This window comes from Poecilia formosa, unplaced genomic scaffold (assembly GCF_000485575.1).
Source record: "Poecilia formosa unplaced genomic scaffold, Poecilia_formosa-5.1.2 Scaffold273, whole genome shotgun sequence".
Taxonomy (NCBI): Eukaryota; Metazoa; Chordata; class Actinopteri; order Cyprinodontiformes; family Poeciliidae; genus Poecilia; species Poecilia formosa.
The window spans coordinates 527,694-548,605 of record NW_006800212.1 but is presented as its reverse complement, the minus strand read 5'-3'; the positions used below and the strand labels follow the sequence as shown (position 1 = coordinate 548,605).

Genomic DNA, 20,912 nt, shown 5'->3' with positions numbered 1-20,912 from the left:
GTTTCTTGGTGTGTTTTCATGGATAAGAAACACATAAACTCAGGATGCGCATGGTTGAAGAGTAAAATAATAAACACAGTTAAAAATTATTTTGGCTATGACTGCCACTGTGCTGAAACTCAGTTTTGGTTCGCATTAACCCCTCTTTTCTGGCTGCTGTTGCAGGAAAGCTGTCTGCACTTTTCACACTGTAATAAAATGAAACTCCAACAGCATGAAAAACCAGATTGCAGATGACTGAAGTGTCCAAATGAAAGTCCTGCTGTAGAAATAGTGGAAGTAATGTCGATCAGAGGATGTATGTCACTCTTAAGTCACCTGTTTGACATTTTATAGATCAGGGACACATCTCAGAAAAATAAAGTACTTTTTAAATTAAAATAATGTATAACAATAAATGAATTGTATTTGGAGGGATAAAAAGATCTTAGAGCTTTTAGTAAAGTTAATATGTTTTGATTTTACATACATATTTAATAAAGAGGCCTAAACTATCAAACTGTATGAGGTAAAAGTGTGTTTTTTGTGCCTCTGATCTCTATGGGTGAGCAGTGTTGCCTATAATCTCAAAACACAACTAAAGAATCTTTAAAACACTGATTTCCTGGAAATCCCAACACAAGACCACAAAAATCAACCATGCTAAAACTTTTTATGGTGTCCTTTGCGCATCGAAGCTCTTGTGTCTTACAGGGTGAAACCAGCTTAATAAATTAATTTTGGTTTGTGAATGTGAGACAAATGTTCAGCTGTTTTAGTCCTTTAGTATTTTATCAACTTCATCAAAAAAAATGCCCTGGCTCATCAAACTTCATATCATTTTGACCTTGTTCCTTTGTTGTGGTGGTTTTTATAGGGACCCCAGGGACCTATGGGGGAAATCGGCCCGTCTGGGCCTCCAGGACCGCCTGGTCCTCAGGGACCCAGTGGACTCTCCATTCAGGGACCTCCAGTAAGCCTGCGTTTGAGTAGTCGTTCACCCCTAAGTATAATGACACATTTACTTTACTTAGAAAGGATGTCGCACATTAAATACTTCAGTTCGTCATGTAAATGTGGCAGATTTAGCCGTCGATGCTAATATTTGTCTGGATATGTTGTTGGTATAACAAGATTCAAATAGTATTCTAACAATTTAAAAGTAAAATAATGTCATTTAAAAGTCTTAAAAACACACGATCAATGTGCAGCATCTACAAATCTACACATGAACACAGATTTGATTACCGTATTTTACCTTTTAGGCATTTTTACAGACTTTGAATATAACACATCGTTGAGTCTGCACTCAGTCGCCAGGCTAATTATGAATAAAAGAAATGTATAGCAATGTATGTCTCCTTGTTCAATACACATGGCAGCCATATTCTGTCTTTTTTGGGGGTTGATGAGGAACATTTATTTTTCTCTCTTGGAATTGAGACTTCAGAAATCTGCATTGTTACCATCTTAATTTTAAACATTCATTACAATAAAAGATTGCAACATTCATAATTGCATAGGACCTATGCATTTGATAGTGTTTTCATGATGAAAATGTAACTACATTTTAGCTTAAACATTATATTTTAAATTTTTTGGCCTTGAAATTGTGGTGACAGGATCCTCAAACGGAAACATAAACACATACAAATCCTGAAGGCTGCTGAATCAAACTAACTGGTGTAGTTTGATCCAATTACTTTTTTTCACCCATTAATTTGTTGTTGTTGTGGTGTTTTAGCTTCCATTCAAAACCACAATGTCTTTGGGCGATTTAGTGACAAAGTTTCCTTTTCAGGGCATTCGTGGAGAAAAGGGAGAGAGAGGTGATGCTGGCACAGGAGGACCAACGGTGAGAACATCCATGTTTCATGGAAACAAGAAATATAATCAAGAACTCAATTATATTTTATTCAGTGTATTGGTTCTGTCCCAAACTACTACAAGTATAAAAAGGTTATGAAATGTCTTCACTTTATGGGTACGATTACAACAGCGAGCAGTGTCTGCTTTTCTTTTAAGGAAAATATTACCTTTAATACCTCTGGTTTTTTTGGGGTTTTTTGTCGTATCTTTTGCTTAGACAGATGAAGAGTTTTTAAAAAGAGCTTCGGAAGATAAGGATAGTAAAGAGTTTAGAGGATCACGAACGTTTAAATTGCGCTTGTGTTTGTGTTTTAGCAGAGCTGTGCTGTTTTTGTTACTGTCACATTTGCACGTGGACAGCGAGCAATCTAATGGAATCACTGAGATGTGAATAATTATTACCAACATCCCCATTATTGGGCAGTGAACCAATGAAAGTAGTAATGAATTAATTTTATGGTTTTCTCCTAAGGAGCTCGAGACACCAGCGGAGATAAAGTGAAAGTTTTCATAAGTCGGCGTTCCAAGATGGGTTTTGCATTTCGTTGTTTCTCTTCCTGCAAATTGTTGGGGAGTTTTTAGTTGCTTTGATAAATGAATGAACAAAATCTGCATATTAAGAACACTAATAATGACTTCTAAAACACTTGTAGAAGTCATCTTGTGCTAGAACTTAGTCAATATAAACATTATGCCATATTTAGATGCATTTTTTGACATGTTATTTGCAGTAGGAAATGCTGTTTCTGCTGTCTCTGCCACTTTGGGAGTATAACCTTTATGACACCACTGCTGCTGGGTGTTTGTTTTCCATTTTACATAGAGTGAGGCAGACTAGTCTGATGCACAGAGTGAAGGTTTTCCATACTGGTTTAACCTTGAGCCACTTCTCTTTGCCCACAATGGAGATATTTTTGTCAAACTACTTTGTTTTACTTTAGATTATAATAAAACCATTTTATTTCAGGTCAAATTAGGGAGATATTTGGACGAAATCTATCAAATAAAAGTTATTAATAGATTCTTCAATATTTCATACAATTAATGTTAAACAATATTGTTTTTGGCCTCTTTGGAAACTAAGATTTTCTCTATGTATTTCTACCCATTACTGATTAGTCCACCTGCTTTTGCTCATAACAAATAAAAATCGACCTTGTCTATGGATCAGTGGTTTTATGGCTCCATTACTCCGATTCTTACAGATAATCTGTAATATTGTAAATGTTCCTGTTTTATATCTCTATAAACTACAAATGTAACCTTTCTTCTTTCAAACTGGATGATTTTCATCATAAATGACACCAGATGATGGAAGAAATTAGATCATTTAGTGGATCAGCTTGTTTCAGGTCTAGTAAAGCAACAGCAAACTGCTGATGGGGCAACGGGATCTGTACTGAGCGACACAACAGGAAAAGAGCAAAGCTAAGCCATGTTAAAACATTTTTTTTTCCATGCTTCTGAGCAGGACTGGTTGCAGTTGTTGCTCCCATCTGCCAATCAGTGATGATGTCAAACTGAGACACTGATGCACCTTCAGAAGTCACTGCTGGCAGGACAAATATTTCTTTTTTTTTTTTCTTGTTGGTCAGCCTTGAAATATTTTCACTTTGTCAGACATTTCATAAACTCTTCTGAGTCGAATGATTTCTGTCATGACAACAAATGCATCAGCTGGATTGAACAGGTGTTTGTTCTGATGCTGATGGGCACATAAAAAGTTGTCAGCCAAAATGACTCGTCATGCTGTTGCAGATAATGATGTCCCTGATGACTGTATACAGATACCGTTGGGATTTGTTGGGATGGTGTTTACTCTTTTGTTTTTATATCCCACTCTATGCATATCATTAGACTTTAATAAAGACTATAATTCACAGCGATTCACCCGCACACCATATGTTTCCACAAGTCTTTTTTACATTTTTTTTTTAAATAAAAAGTGCAATAAAGGCTCCTCTCATGAGGAAAGAACAACTTGTTTCCTATGAGAGCCGCTACACATTTTGATGGAGCACTACAGCTCTTCCTGACTGCATAGTCCTAATAATAAAACCCTCCTGTGCTGCTCTGTGTTACTGAGTAATAATGTGTATTGAGAGAAAGGTATATGAATGATTGTGTGTGAAGCAGTGTGTGTAATACAGCAGCTTCTACCGCTTTTATTTATAATATACGAGGAACCAAAGAGAATATCACCACCATGGAACATCAATTATCTGTCTTTTTTTTGTACTTCCTGTTTCCTTGTCTTTCCCTGATGCAGTAAATTTAGTGTAACCTTGTCTTGAGCATCTACTCCACCTTGGTTTCCATTTGACTGTGAAAAATGCTGCTCCAGTGCATGGCAGAGAGTCTGTGGGTTTGGGTGTGCGTTGGTCTTTCTCATTTTTCATTCTTTGTTCTTTTTATTAGTCTGCCTATGCGCTTGTGTAATTTATCAGTTATGTTTTGCTTTGTGCGAAAGAGGGATGTGGGTGCTCTTTTGATTGTCTCCTTGTAGATACGGGGCAGATGCATGTGCTTTCTCACTCTTATGTTCCCATGTTGCTCAACACTTAATCTCAGAAAGTCTGAGCTGTGCGAGCTGGAGTGTGCGCTTGCACATCCGTTTGTGTGTCGACCTGCAGCAGTGAGATCCTAATACTGATGTATCAGAATCGGCTGCACCACTGATTCAGTGGTTAGAAAGCACTTATGAAGGAATGATGAGCAAATTCATATTCTATCAAATCTTTGGTTAAATAATTGCATTAGATAATGTACTTTTTCCAAAATAAGTACAAAGTTATCAAAATTTGGTTGGTTTAGTTTACCATTCGACGTGTCCGCAGACGTGAAAACTTATTTCCCTGGCAGCCATGTTTGTTTGTAGACACGTGCATGAAAAAAACAAACCCGAAGGTCCAGCTCTGCAGATGATGTAGGAGACTGAACTTCAGCCAAGATCTGAACAACGGCACGTCGTTAATCACCCGGGCCTGTCCTCTGTAACCCCAGTCTGTAATTTGTCGAATCTTTAACAGTGTTAGCTGTCCTGTTTTATGAGCCTTCCACTAATACTAAAGTGCAGAGATAAATCAACTCAACACTTAATCTATGACTCGTCTCTGGAACTGGTTGCGTGCTTTGACCTGCGGGGGGATGAGGAGGCTGAAGGGGAAATGGGGCAAGAGATGGAGCGGCAGGGTCACCAGCCAGTATGAAAGACTGTCTCTGTCCCAAGACTGAGGTCATTCAGTCTATAAATCAATTTTATGTACTGTTGCTAAAAGATCGTTAAGACAAAAAGTTAACTGTTTTAACCTTTCCTAACCTTTGAATGTGTAGAAGTATTATTGCTATGAAATCTTTATTAGAAGATATTCAGTGCTTAACTGTATTTGATCCTTCAGCTAAGTAACGGTGGATGTTTCTATTAAAGAAAAAAATAAAATATCAGTTTAATCTCTTTGTGCATTTTACAGTGTAATACTGCCAAAGTGTTGATGGCGTTGGCCATTTAAATATGAATATTTGTATTTCCTTCAGGGCGTTCCTGGAAGCCCTGGCTCTCCAGGCAGAGATGGTCCTCCGGGAGCAAGGGTAAGATAAAAGACCAATATTTCATCTAATCCTCTGTGGGTTCTGGTGTTTGTTTGTTTATTTTATGTTTTTTGTTGGGTTTTTTTTTTTTACATGTGATCCGTAATTTTAACTTCTTGACTTTTGCCTATCCTATCTTAAGGCACAGTGATGAAGGTTAAGGGCAAATATATTGTTATGTTTGTGAAATTCAACATTTTTGTTTAGGCTAAACTTTGGCCAGACATATAGGACAAAAAATGTTAAGATGCTTCTGACTTCTGTCACATCTGTAATAAACACAGGATGTCCAATGTATTTAGAGCCTCTGTAAACTTCTTAAACTTTCTGCTTCAGATCATGAGCTGTTCCCTGGGATTTCTTCATATCTCCTCGTTTCCTTCACATTGATCTAAGTTTACTGTTTCAGAAGTTGTCTGGATTTGTCTGGAAGCTTTCTTGGAAAATGCCCATCATCTTTCTTATGATCTTGAAACTTAATTGTGCTTGCACCTTGTGGTGGACCCTCTGTGTGTAGCCTGAAGAAGTCTGCGGTAGACATGGATAATGAGATGTCAACCTGCTGGACAGGATTTTTCTCTTGGCTGGGGCTTGTAAGTCTTCATGGAGAGAATCCTGTAATCACCAACCAAAATTGTGTTCTGTAAATATCCAGGGTTTGTGAGGCTGCTGGGCTCACCAGTGTCAGAATGGACCAAACTATTGGTTTGAACTCTTCTCGTCTTCCAGCTAATTCTGACGTCTATTAGCCCAAATGTAGTATCTTCTGACAAACAGCCGACGTAACTACATCGCTTGGCCTTGAAATATTCCCACATTACTGTATTTGTGTGTTTTCCAGCTGTCTTTTCGTATTGAATGCACAGCTGCATTTCCCTATTTGGTTTTATGCCGCATCATAAAACTGCACATCTTCCCTGAGTTGCAGGAAACTGCATCCCACCCAGGTTTTTGAAAACAACATACACACCGAATGAGATCTCATTCATAAAGGCTCAGTGATACCAGCTGGCTGTGGTTAATACTGGCAGAGTAATCTGGCCTTACAATGCCCGGCTGAGCTGTAAATAGCAAAACAGAAGCTCAGCCAAAGGGTAGAGAGTCAGCAGGCTGCAAAGAAGGTTTTGTCCAAATTTGTAATATGATAACAGAGCAGTTCTGTCCTGGCCCGGATCCCGGAGAGGTGGAGGAATCGGCATGTAATCCATCTGCTGTCTGTTGGCTGACAGTAGTGCCGGTGCTCATCCTTTCAGCTGTGCTTGTTAGATCCACTCATGCACAGTTTTCCCACCTGTCACGCCGCTTCCTTCAGGACGTGCATGTTGTCTGTTGGTTCTTCTCACCGTGCCAGATCAGTTTTAGAGCACATGAACTTGCAGTTACCAAAAAAGTAGTTCATTTTTATTTGGCTTTATAATAAGATGTTTCACTTGATGCGGCGTTGTGTTCCAAAGTTACGAGTGGTGAGTGTGGAAAAATGATCTTAAATAATTTACATGCTTCTTTCACTTTGAAAATGTCGACAAATTTCACAGCATGAGCATCGCAGCTCTTACAATACGAGCAGAACTTAAATATGCGGCCTGCAGGACATGTTGTTGAATGTAACTGCTACATACTGCAATTGTTTAATTACTTAAAACGTCATGCAAAAACACTTTGTCCACGCGAATGCAGAATCACCAAACTCAGGATTTCAGATGCTTGAAAGTGATTCCAAGAACAGGACATATTTTTGTTTATTTTTTGGCTAATTCAGCTAATTCTGTGCAACCAGTGCTAAACCAAAAGGTCGGATGGAAGAACTCCTCCTGAGTTCTTTACAAAGAGTTGGACCAGCTGTGGCTGAATAAGATTAGGTGTCTTGCTGTTGGAAAGCTGTGAGTTTGATTCCCGTTTCCTCCTCGCCCACATGCTGTGTGCCTGAGCAAGGCACTTCACCCCAAGTTTATTTTGTCCTAATAGTGCAAAAATTATACAAATATAAATAGAAGAAAAACAAAATAACAGCAAATACTAGAAAGCACCACATGTGCAAAATACAACAACCAGTACAGTATCACCCAGGCCATTAGGTACCAGTTAGCTGTGCCATAAAGCATAGAGATGTAATAAGTCTCTCAGGCAGTCTACTTGTCATGAACGAGCAATGGAGGAACGGGAGGATTTATCTGATTTAACACTACATTATGTCCTCATCAGCTCATTTCTCATCCTATCATAAGCCTAGTGACTTTTTTTTTTTTTTTCCAAAGAAGATCTGGGCTATTTTTAAAACTTCATCTGCTTGAAAAACATTTGAAGCCATGCACATGCATTTCCTAATCAAATCTTGATGGTATGCATTTATTACATTAAGCAGGCTTGGTATGTGTTGAACTGAATACAGCAATGACAGTGTTACCTAAAACGCACATAGTTTTATAATTTGCTTTTTATGATATATATGATTTGACCCAGAGCTACATTGACTGCTGGTGAACTTTTGTGTTAATGCTAGCCTGTCCCAGATGTCTTTTCTCTTCTTGGCTTTTTCTTAATGTGGTCTTGACATATTTCAATGTTTGTCAAGCAGAAAATGTTCCTCCTGGTTCATAAACTAAGCAGAGTCAACAGAAACGTGATGCTAAAGTGAAAGAAGTTCCTGTTCAGAACCGTTTTTTATCATCCATTGTTTTATTTGGACGTTTTCTGCCTCGTAACATGGGACAGGGAAATGCTGCTGCTCTTTGTCCCGTGTTTGCTTTGCATAGCATGTGGCTACAGCAAAGCTGCAGGGCATGCATTAGTAAAATGTTTTAATCGTTTCACAGGTTGCTTCAGAAAGCAGTGAGCATAAACAATGGCATCAGGAAAATCATTTATTGAATTAAGTTTATTTATTTGAGCTCACACATGTGGTTCATGCTCATTCTGCTTGTTGCCTTTGGAATGCCCTCAAAGAATGAGTTTTTTTGTTTTGTTTCTTTTTTGTCTTTTTCAGCATAAAGCCAAATCTAATCTAATCACATTTTGCCATTACCAGCTGTCATCATTTGAGGCTCATAAAAATACTGTTTACCAATCTCAGTGTTACATGTATTCATGCTAATTTACCAGTCGTGGTGCAATTTCAGCTGCTATGAACAACAGGGGGCACCTTGTTTGCTGAATAACTAATCTTCCACGTTTTAGTTTTCAAATTGCAAAATCTGGTGTGTATTTCATATTTATAACATTTGACACCAATTTAAAAAACAGTCAACAGTGCATGTAAATGTGCGCTAATAATTCCCTTTCAGTGCAACACACAATAGCTCTGATTCTTTAACAGTTAAAGAATTGGCTTTTAGGTGTCCAGCAGTGCACTCGGGCTGAGCTGAAAATATTAAAAACAGCAGGAAAAGCTGGTAAAAATCATGTAATCAGATATTATCAGAGCTCCAGCCATTTATGCTTTCAACGCGCGTTTGACATCAATAAAGAAAGTAGATGAAAACCAATAAAACTGTAATTGGGTGGTCTCCAAAGACAAATATTCACAGTTTTCCTTTTGTGGTCACAGTGGAAAAAAAAACAACAAAAAAAAACATTTTCATTAACCACTATGTAATGTATACTGCACAGAGCAGTGAGCACAAGCTCTTATTGATTTACTGTAATATTGTCTCAGTGCAGCTTTGCTCCTTTGGAAATGTGCAAAACATTCATGACATTTATACAAGGATAATTTATACAATGCAAAGAGCCGAGCTCAGAGTGAAAGGGAAAAACTCTGTCTTCTCTAAAAGTGTGCTACAGTAGTCGGGTAGATCAGATTAACCAACAGTAATAGTGTCTTGGCTAATTTATTTATCCGTATTTCAGTGAAATAGGTCAAGATGAAAACTACAAATCTTGGTTTTGTTGCTAGTTTCACTGGAGAACGTTCCAATCTTTTTTTTTTTTGTACTTATATCATTGCCTGGTAGATTGTTTTCAGTTTTCATCATCATCTCGGATATACAAATAGCTTCTGTTAAACACAGGCTATTTTATTTTTACTTTGAAGTCTCTTGCGTATAAGGTTTAACATGAGTGGATAACAGTATGAAGTTAATGATTCAGGTTTTGCTTCCAAGAAGTTTTCAGATTTTTAAAGTGTTAATAAGGTAACTTTAGATCCCAAAGGTGAATTAGTGTTGGCCAGTGTAGGACAAGCTGGCCAGACACACAGAGTTCAAGACCAAACTACTATTGAGCCAATTCCAAAAAACAGAAGTTCTCATATTTTCGAAACATGTTGATGTTGATTAGTGAAGTGGGAGTATGTATAAATGTTATCTGTTTTCATATGTTCTCACCTTACTGTTGAAAAGTAAACATATTTCCGTTTCAGTCGGTTGACCAGCAGTGTGACAGAATGCAGGTGAAGTGGTTTTCTGTGCAGGGCGCAGTAAGAACCCACCAGCACACAGATTGTAAAATTTCTGATCTTCTCACGCTGATCATTGTGAGCTGATCACACCAAGGTTCTGAAGCTGAAGGTTTCTTTATCAATAAGTCAGGCTGCAACTGGTTCATGACTATGTTGGAAACTTTATGAACCCCACTACTCATAAAGTTTTCCTTCTCCTCCTTGTAACTCACAACAAAGCCAGGACGTCTCTTTGGCAGCATGATTGGCTCTGATAAATTCGCCAGCCAGCCTTCATGCAGTTTGGATGTGTGCGCTCTTCTCCACAGCTGGGCGTCCCGGTACAAACCCATTTCAATAAGCTATGGACTGTGAAAAGTGTACATTTCATTCTGGTTAAAGAAAATCTTTTTCGCTGTAACCACAAAAGCAATACTGTGGTCATATCTCTTAGAGACCATCATCCGCTTGCAGTTTTATTGGTTTTTGTTTATTTTCTTTACTGATACCAAATGGATGTTCAAAGCTTAAATGGTTGAAGTGCAGATAGTATCTGATTACTTGATCTTTACCAGCTTTTCCTGCTGTTTTTAATATTGTCAGCTCTGCCCAAGTTCACTGCTGGAAACCCAAAAATCTTCCCCCGCCCCTCAGTTAATGTATCATAGATATTGTGTGTTGCAGTGGAAATAAATTATTAGCTCCTTTTGATTTCAAATTAATGTGCACTGTTAACTTTATTTAAATGATTGCCCATAGTTAAACATATAAAACAAACAGATGCAGCATGAGATGAGTTAGTCAGCAAACCTGGTATTGAGCAGCTAAATTTGCATCATTATTGGCAAATTAACATGAATACTTTTAAAACTGGCAAGTTGCAGTGTCACAGTGAGGACCTTTTGGTTGCAGCCGGAGGAGATGATCCCTGAAGCAGCTCTGCTGCTGAGACCATTACATAAAACTCAGCGTAGCACAGTTAGCCTGGTGCGGACGTGATTCACACCAGGCTCGAGATCCTGCATGGGATCCTGCATGGGAGACGGATGCAGGCCAGCAGCACATCAACCATCACGGTGGCTTTACTCATCCTCACTAGTCAACAGATTTCAGGGTAGATGGTGATGAGGAGTGTTATGTTACTCCAGAAAATCTCTCCAAGATCCTATAGAGACCATTCATGCTTTGGCTGTTTTTTTAATTTTTTTTAATTTTTTTATTGTGGTGACATTTTAGCCTGGTCTGAGGGGGACCTAAAGACTTCAGACAACGTTGATGTCTTGCACACAAGATTTTTTGTATTAGTTATGCAGTTTTTCCTAACCTTTTAAGAAATAAAGTAAAACTGAAGGTTTTTACTTTATTTCTTTTGTTTCCAACAAAATAAATAAAATATTTCTTTTTGTTTTGGTGTAAAACACTGGAACTGGAGTGCCACCTTAATAGTCAACTGTTTGTTTCCTGCAAAGTGTTTGTTTCTAGTGCTCGTGTATTTAATTTAATTTCAAATAAATATGTTTGTTTCTAAACCGAGCAACACCAGGAATTTAGAGTTCCATCTATGGGCTGATAAGGGTAAAGTAACCTGTCTGAAACCAAAACTCTTCTCATTGAGGAGTTCTCCGAGTCACTTTCTGCCTTTGCTGGCTTATGTGCTGAATACTGAATCTCGCATTGTCAAAAACCTGGTGAATTTGGCTGCAGGAGCATTGCCACAGAATATTAAGAAAGAAGCTAGCAGAACAAATAAGACTCTGACCAGCACATGTTCTCCTGTCTCAGAACCTGTTTTTAATCATTATATAAATTTTTTTCTTCTAGTTTGTTTCCTTTCTAAAGGAGTTTCCACATATTGCCCATACTGAAAGGCAATCAGCCTCAAACTGAAATGAAAGGATTAGTTGGCCCTCAGGTTAAGCTGTTTTCCAGTAATCTGAGGTTGTATTCGGTATCCAAATTCTGCGTTAAACACAGATATGGTTCAGGTTGAACAAGCCATAAATGCTCTTGCATAAACCCAGCATAATATTAGTATAAATCATTTGTAATGCGTTGTACAACCAGACAGCTGGCCTGCAGACAAAAGCTGAAGCTGCAGTTAATTTAAAGGAACAAAGAGAAAACACCTACTAATAATAATCATTTTAAATACCTATGAAGAAATATATTTTCTATATTGCTAAAGTTAAGAGAATTAACTTTTTTTATAAAATACATCTAAAATCAAAAGTGAAAAGAAGTTCGAGGTGTACCGATTTTTACTGGGTCTGATACTAAAACAGTTTGGTTTTATTAATATCCTAATTGTTTTCCATTATAATAAAGAGTAGAAAATGCACTAAATGACTCATAATAAAAGGAGCACTGAGAGACAATATGCTGAATGTATTAAACCATCTTTCTTTCAGGGTCAGCCGGGTAACAGCGGTCCTCAGGGAAGACAAGGACCTCCTGGACCCATCGTAAGGCTGCGGTCATTTCAGTCCCGTCGTCTTTTTGTCCTGTCTTCAGTCACTTCCTCTTGTTTTTCTCTCTTTTCTCTCAGGGAGCTCCAGGAGCTCCTGGAGTCCCAGGGCCCAGTGGACCAGCGGGACCTTCAGGTGAACAAGGAGTGCCTGTGAGTTCAGATTTTTTTCCTTTAAATGATGTTTCAACCCCCAAAAAACAACTTTTATTTAACATCTAAATATTTTTCATTAATAACTCTTTGTTTTATTTTGAGACGCTTGTTCGGCCAGACCACACAAACAGTTAAACAGATAGTAGAGATACATCTATTCATTTTTATGATTCTCTATGCCAATTTTGTCCAAACTTTAATCTGCCATTAATAACTTTAGCTGATTTCAGATTCATTTTAATTTGATAATCTGTTTAATAGCATTCACCATATTTTTCTCTTCTCTGTTTCTCTTCGCCTACTTTCCTGGCTTAGCACTTTCAATTAAAAAGCCCCTAGAGCCAAAAAAAAAAAGTACATTACCTCACAAATTTAGATCACCTGAACTTTTCACTCATCGGTCTGTTTTACTGATTTTTTTTTTTACATGAAAAAGCAAAACAGAACAGTGCGCTGTAAAAACCTAAAGATATTAACAGGTGGCATGCATTCATTCCCTCTGAGTCAGTTTCTTTTATGGTTTCCTATGAGCAAGGTTTTCATAAACACCAGGTTAGTGGAATAAAGAATCAATAGTTAAATTTTTGCGTTCATTGATCTTCATGATTCTGCTTGTTCTCAAATATTCTCTAACAAATCTATGAGGTCAGATTTATACTGAGACTAAGTTACACACACACATGTGGTCTCTCTGTACCAAATAAGTTAATTCAGAGGCCGCTTGTTGCACTAGGACTTCTTTAGGGGTATCAGAGTAAAGAAGACACATTATAAATACACTGAAAACCAGTGTAAAACATTGTAAAATATATAAAAAAAAAAAAAACATAGATTGGGTTATAAACATCCTAATTCTGCACTGTTAAGGTAAAATCCCAATGACAAAGTTTTTCAGAGAAAAGTTAGTGATATGAATACTTTTTCAAGACACAGCAGTGTTATTATTGATATAGTAACAAGGCAAACCTCTTGTGTGTTGTGCTTCTTCAAGTGATTTTATTTTTTTTTATGTCTAACGTGAGTCAGCGTTTATGCCCTCGTGTTTTGTTCTGCCTTTCAAAAGAAAAAGAATTAGCGCAAGCAGCACAACATACACAAGGACACTGAATAGTCTTCGAGACGATCCGAACTGCGTGTGGCGCTAACCATAACGGATGACACCGTGGTGTTGCTGACAGCTAATCTAGTCCTGGGTCAGCTCTCTAGGCCGGCAGCAAGTTTCGCTCGCAGAGTCGATCCATAAATCACAGACACCCTCCCCATCGCGCACACATTTAAACACACACACACACACGCACACACACACAAATCCAGAAAAAAACATATCTATAAGAGATTGTATCTGCTTTCTGTCCAAGATACAAATAAAATCCATATGAATTTCTGCACCTCCTAAAAGTATTCACTTCAAATTACGATTATTTTACTGATTCTGTTTTCGTCTCTATGTAGTTTCTTTTTCATGCCGTTTATATTCCAAATACAAGCATCCAAGTGAATCTAGAGGGAATTTGACCAACTAGGTTTGCTAAGTTGGACATATCTAACTGAGAACTTAATTAGATGACAATTGATTTATATCTGTGAAAGCTTAATAGCATTTAAAGCTAGAGAGGGACAGATCTTCAGTTTCTGGTCTTGGTCAACCAAAATGAAACCCAAACAGCTGTTTTTAGGAAAGAGAGTGGTGCATCTGGAAATGCTCTGCTTCATCTATCAAGATCAGTAATGATGAAACTTTGGGATTAACCTTTTAATAGAGATGAACCGAGCAGATTTGGTTTACTGTTTCATCAGCTCTCCTTGGGCCATATACAAATAAATGTGCCAGACTGTCGAAGCTCCCGCTGACATCCCTATTCTGCGTCGGACGTGGATCAGGCTCTGACTCTGAATGTGGTTTCCAGTCATCCAACCACCTGGAGAGTCTTTTTGAAATTGATCTTGCTCGACCTGATGGTGAGCTCCCTCACGTTTGCCAACTTTGAAAGAAATGTGCTCAACTATCTTCTTGGGAGTGCTTAATCAGTTCACGTTTGACACCAGAGAGGGAGAGAGGGAGAGAGAGAGAGAGAGAGACAGGAAAGTCGGGGGAGGGATCTGAAACTCAAGGTTTATAGTAAAAATATTCTGAATTCTCTTATTGGAGAAACCCTACACATGCGTGGAGTGAAGGAAAGTCAGCTCTGATCAATAATAAATCAGGTTTTTATGAGCGGTGCTCACATTGCCATTATGTAGCATGGTTTTCCATGGCAACCTGATAAGGCGGCAGACATTTATGTGTCTGGAAAGACTCGTATGATCCTGGCTCGCCGGAGAGGTCCAAGACGAGAACTTTTACTGTTCAGGTTGGCTCCTTCGTCCAGCAGCTGTGTCAGACATTGGCTAGACCTTTCCCATCATCGGCTGATTCATACTCGGTTAATTTTTTAACTCAGTCGTCGCCCTTGCACACAAGCACAATCAGACAGCAGGTGGTGGTGGTGGTGGTGGTCAAGAGCATTTTTCCACTCAAACTAAACAAGTTTCCATTTAAAAGTGGCAACAGCTTTTGAATAAAGTATTTTCAGCTTTTTTTTTATTTAATGGACAGAGCCCTGTGGCCAGGAAATGTCTTTTATATGCCTCTGGATTACAATGACTGATTTGCTCATGCTTGGCGTATGCGTGCTGCTTCTCCTTGGTTTTACAGTGTTGACAGAAAGTACATTTATCCAAAGCACAGATGTCATTTTCTGTGAACTATAAACTTTGAGGCTTATTGCACTGCATTTGTCCCAATCTTTTATGTTTTAGTAAAGCCAATGAGACAACAGATAAAGTGCTGTGAAGAAAAGAACTGATAAGAGTGACAAATGGTGAAATTTGTGAGAAGGAAATAAAAGTGACTGTTTCTGAGGGACATGTGTTGTGAATGACTAGACACCCAACTTAGAGATTTTTGTGAAGCATTTTTTAAAAGATCATTAAATAAATTTTAATATTGGTTAAACATAACCTAAGTTAATACTAAATTCCAGTTTTGAGCAATAATTTTATCTATAAAGGGCAAAAAAGCTCATCGGGTAAAATAATTGTTTCCTAAACCTAAAAACTAGCAGTGTCATCCTTTTTTGTAACAACTGTCTTCAGTTCCCTTGCAGCCCTTCTCAGATTTTTAGATTTCATTTCTCGTCTGTTCTTGAAGTTCTGCACATTGGACACGATGTGTGGCGTTTTGAAATATTTTGGCCTGCTTCCTGTTGTCAGACATGTTCTATTTAAGTGATTTCTTGATTCTGCATGTCAGATTGTAATCTTGCATAAGGACTGAAAGTGAAAATTTATCAAAATTTTCAAGAAATGAGCTTAAACTGAGTGAATCAGTGATTCAAAAAGAAGGCAGTTTCTTTTTCCAGATGGGAGCAGATTTGCTTAAATAGCTTTTTTTTTTTCCTGTTAACAGATGCAATCCTTAGTTTAAATCTCTATTTTGTGCTTATTTTTTTACTGTTTTGTCATCTTAGTCTGACATGTGTTTGATCTGAAACATTAGCTGTGATGAAAAAGCTAAAGCAGCAGAAACCTGCAAGGAGACAAATATTTCTCCACATCACTGCATCCTAAATAAATGTTATTTTCTCCCTGTGCTTTCATCTTTTCAGGGTCTTGCTGGTACCAAAGGCGATAAAGGAGAGAGAGTAAGCTACTCAATATGTACACGTTAGCTGCTGTTAGAGCGATATTCCAGTAGACATGTTGTCCCTTTTCTTCTCTAAAACCCTCAAAGTTTTTCACTTATGGCCCCAGCTCTTTCTAGAAGAAATCACATTTCTCTGTATGAGTCGCTGGCTCCTTAACTCAAACAGGCAGCTTTTTCCATACCGTATCTTCATGCTTGTTTAGAGCGAACCAAATCAAATCGGTGTTCATGGAGCACCAAGGGCAGTGTCTGGATTTTTGCTGACAAAAGCGAGGACGTTGACGCCAGCGGCTTTGTAAAAGACACGCTCCTCGCCGGCCTGAATCAAAACTAAACGTTGGGGACGTTTGTACCTCGACGCAGCTAATTTTAGCTTCAAGAACCGAGATGAAAGGCGTTTAAAAAGAAAATGAGAAGATTTTTCTCCTCAGAACTGCGTTTCTGTGAGTTGGCCCAGTTCTCATCAAAGATGGTGGTAATATGATGAGGATTTCTTTTTTTACACTTTTGGTCAGCCCTTCAGCTGACCTTTTTCTGTTTTCAAGTCACAAATAGGAGCAGCTGATCTTATTTAGATCCCTCTCATGGAGTTTTAAGAAGGAATCAAACATTGCAATAACCGTAAAATAACATAGAAACCTAAAATCACTCATGTTGTTAGATTACTTTGCTCAGAAAAAGATAACATTTGTTGATGAATTTCCCCAAAAATGGTTCACTAAACAAAAAGGTATTTTTTTGTCTTTTGTTTCTGTTCTTTAATATACAAATATCGAACTGAAATTCCAGGTATTTCAAGAGTTAAGCTCGGCTTATTGAAGATACAGCTCTGAATTAAAATTACGGGACCACTTAACGTGTTCAGTTTCTCTGATTTTACTTTGTATANGATTTTTACTGGGTCTGATACTAAAACAGTTTGGTTTTATTAATATCCTAATTGTTTTCCATTATAATAAAGAGTAGAAAATGCACTAAATGACTCATAATAAAAGGAGCACTGAGAGACAATATGCTGAATGTATTAAACCATCTTTCTTTCAGGGTCAGCCGGGTAACAGCGGTCCTCAGGGAAGACAAGGACCTCCTGGACCCATCGTAAGGCTGCGGTCATTTCAGTCCCGTCGTCTTTTTGTCCTGTCTTCAGTCACTTCCTCTTGTTTTTCTCTCTTTTCTCTCAGGGAGCTCCAGGAGCTCCTGGAGTCCCAGGGCCCAGTGGACCAGCGGGGCCTTCAGGTGAACAAGGAGTGCCTGTGAGTTCAGATTTTTTTCCTTTAAATGATGTTTCAACCCCCAAAAAACAACTTTTATTTAACATCTAAATATTTTTCATTAATAACTCTTTGTTTCATTTTGAGACGCTTGTTCGGCCAGACCACACAAACAGTTAAACAGATAGTAGAGATACATCTATTCATTTTTATGATTCTCTATGCCAATTTTGTCAAAACTTTAATCTGCCATTAATAACTTTAGCTGATTTCAGATTCATTTTAATTTGATAATCTGTTTAATAGCATTCACCATATTTTTCTCTTCTCTGTTTCTCTTCGCCTACTTTCCTGGCTTAGCACTTTCAATTAAAAAGCCCCTAGAGCCAAAAAAAAAAAGTACATTACCTCACAAATTTAGATCACCTGAACTTTTCACTCATCGGTCTGTTTTACTGATTTTTTTTTTTAACGTGAAAAAGCAAAACAGAACAGTGCGCTGTAAAAACCTAAAGATATTAACAGGTGGCATGCATTCATTCCCTCTGAGTCAGTTTCTTTTATGGTTTCCTATGAGCAAGGTTTTCATAAACACCAGGTTAGTGGAATAAAGAATCAATAGTTAAATTTTTGCGTTCATTGATCTTCATGATTCTGCTTGTTCTCAAATATTCTCTAACAAATCTATGAGGTCAGATTTATACTGAGACTAAGTTACACACACACATGTGGTCTCTCTGTACCAAATAAGTTAAATCAGAGGCCACTTGTTGCACTAGGACTTCTTTAGGGGTTTCAGAGTAAAGAAGACACATTATAAATACACTGAAAACCAGTGTAAAACATTGTAAAATATATAAAAAAAAAAAAAACATAGATTGGGTTATAAACATCCTAATTCTGCACTGTTGAGGTAAAATCCCAATGACAAAGTTTTTCAGAGAAAAGTTAGTGATATGAATACTTTTTCAAGACACAGCAGTGTTATTATTGATATAGTAACAAGGCAAACCTCTTGTGTGTTGTGCTTCTTCAAGTGATTTTTTTTTTTTTATGTCTAACGTGAGTCAGCGTTTATGCCCTCGTGTTTTGTTCTGCCTTTCAAAAAAAAAAGAATTAGCGCAAGCAGCACAACATACACAAGGACACTGAATAGTCTTCGAGACGATCCGAACTGCGTGTGGCGCTAACCATAACGGATGACACCGTGGTGTTGCTGACAGCTAATCTAGTCCTGGGTCAGCTCTCTAGGCCGGCAGCAAGTTTCGCTCGCAGAGTCGATCCATAAATCACAGACACCCTCCCCATCGCGCACACATTTAAACACACACACACACACGCACACACACACAAATCCAGAAAAAAACATATCTATAAGAGATTGTATCTGCTTTCTGTCCAAGATACAAATAAAATCCATATGAATTTCTGCACCTCCTAAAAGTATTCACTTCAAATTACGAATATTTTACTGATTCTGCTTTCGTCTCTATCTATATAGTTTCTTTTTCATGCCGTTTATATTCCAAATACAAGCATCCAAGTGAATCTAGAGGGAATTTGACCAACTAGGTTTGCTAAGTTGGACATATCTAACTGAGAACTTAATTAGATGACAATTGATTTATATCTGTGAAAGCTTAATAGCATTTAAAGCTAGAGAGGGACAGATCTTCAGTTTCTGGTCTTGGTCAACCAAAATGAAACCCAAACAGCTGTTTTTAGGAAAGAGAGTGGTGCATCTGGAAATGCTCTGCTTCATCTATCAAGATCAGTAATGATGAAACTTTGGGATTAACCTTTTAATAGAGATGAACCGAGCAGATTTGGTTTACTGTTTCATCAGCTCTCCTTGGGCCATATACAAATAAATGTGCCAGACTGTCGAAGCTCCCGCTGACATCCCTATTCTGCGTCGGACGTGGATCAGGCTCTGACTCTGAATGTGGTTTCCAGTCATCCAACCACCTGGAGAGTCTTTTTGAAATTGATCTTGCTCGACCTGATGGTGAGCTCCCTCACGTTTGCCAACTTTGAAAGAAATGTGCTCAACTATCTTCTTGGGAGTGCTTAATCAGTTCACGTTTGACACCAGAGAGGGAGAGAGGGAGAGAGAGAGAGAGAGAGACAGGAAAGTCGGGGGAGGGATCTGAAACTCAAGGTTTATAGTAAAAATATTCTGAATTCTCTTATTGGAGAAACCCTACACATGCGTGGAGTGAAGGAAAGTCAGCTCTGATCAATAATAAATCAGGTTTTTATGAGCGGTGCTCACATTGCCATTATGTAGCATGGTTTTCCATGGCAACCTGATAAGGCGGCAGACATTTATGTGTCTGGAAAGACTCGTATGATCCTGGCTCGCCGGAGAGGTCCAAGACGAGAACTTTTACTGTTCAGGTTGGCTCCTTCGTCCAGCAGCTGTGTCAGACATTGGCTAGACCTTTCCCATCATCGGCTGATTCATACTCGGTTAATTTTTTAACTCAGTCGTCGCCCTTGCACACAAGCACAATCAGACAGCAGGTGGTGGTGGTGGTGGTGGTCAAGAGCATTTTTCCACTCAAACTAAACAAGTTTCCATTTAAAAGTGGCAACAGCTTTTGAATAAAGTATTTTCAGCTTTTTTTTTATTTAATGGACAGAGCCCTGTGGCCAGGAAATGTCTTTTATATGCCTCTGGATTACAATGACTGATTTGCTCATGCTTGGCGTATGCGTGCTGCTTCTCCTTGGTTTTACAGTGTTGACAGAAAGTACATTTATCCAAAGCACAGATGTCATTTTCTGTGAACTATAAACTTTGAGGCTTATTGCACTGCATTTGTCCCAATCTTTTATGTTTTAGTAAAGCCAATGAGACAACAGATAAAGTGCTGTGAAGAAAAGAACTGATAAGAGTGACAAATGGTGAAATTTGTGAGAAGGAAATAAAAATGACTGTTTCTGAGGGACATGTGTTGTGAATGACTAGACACCCAACTTAGAGATTTTTGTGAAGCATTTTTTAAAAGATCATTAAATAAATTTTAATATTGGTTAAACATAACCTAAGTTAATACTAAATTCCAGTTTTGAGCAATAATTTTATCTATAAAGGGCAAAAAAGCTCATCGGGTAAAATAATTGTTTCCTAAACCTAAAAACTAGCAGTGTCATCCTTTTTTGTAACAACTGTCTTCAGTTCCCTGGCAGCCCTTCTCAGATTTTTAGATTTCATTTCTCGTCTGTTCTTGAAGTTCTGCACATTGGACACGATGTGTGGCGTTTTGAAATATTTTGGCCTGCTTCCTGTTGTCAGACAGGTTCTATTTAAGTGATTTCTTGATTCTGCATGTCAGATTGTAATCTTGCATAAGGACTGAAAGTGAAAATTTATCAAAATTTTCAAGAAATGAGCTTAAACTGAGTGAATCAGTGATTCAAAAAGAAGGCAGTTTCTTTTTCCAGATGGGAGCAGATTTGCTTAAATAGCTTTTTTTTTTTCCTGTTAACAGATGCAATCCTTAGTTTAAATCTCTATTTTGTGCTTATTTTTTAACTGTTTTGTCATCTTAGTCTGACATGTGTTTGATCTGAAACATT

At 38.0% G+C, this 20,912-nt stretch overlaps 1 protein-coding gene across 4 annotated transcripts in view; it reads left to right on the top strand.

Annotated features, from left to right (window-relative positions):
• The window catches only part of col14a1a (collagen, type XIV, alpha 1a), a 130,067-nt gene that overhangs the window by 98,974 nt on the left and 10,181 nt on the right, over positions 1–20,912 (top strand). For 3 of the 4 annotated variants that reach the window (XM_016681238.1, XM_016681239.1, XM_016681237.1), the window contains 6 exons: positions 857–952; positions 1,781–1,834; positions 5,383–5,436; positions 12,220–12,273; positions 12,357–12,428; positions 16,079–16,990. In XM_016681238.1, coding sequence (XP_016536724.1) covers positions 857–952; positions 1,781–1,834; positions 5,383–5,436; positions 12,220–12,273; positions 12,357–12,428; positions 16,079–16,141 — 393 coding nt within the window. In that variant the 3' untranslated portion in view covers positions 16,142–16,990. Of the gene's footprint in view, positions 1–856; positions 953–1,780; positions 1,835–5,382; positions 5,437–12,219; positions 12,274–12,356; positions 12,429–16,078; positions 16,991–20,912 lie in introns of those variants that run through there. The other variant, XM_016681240.1, reaches the window with a different exon arrangement.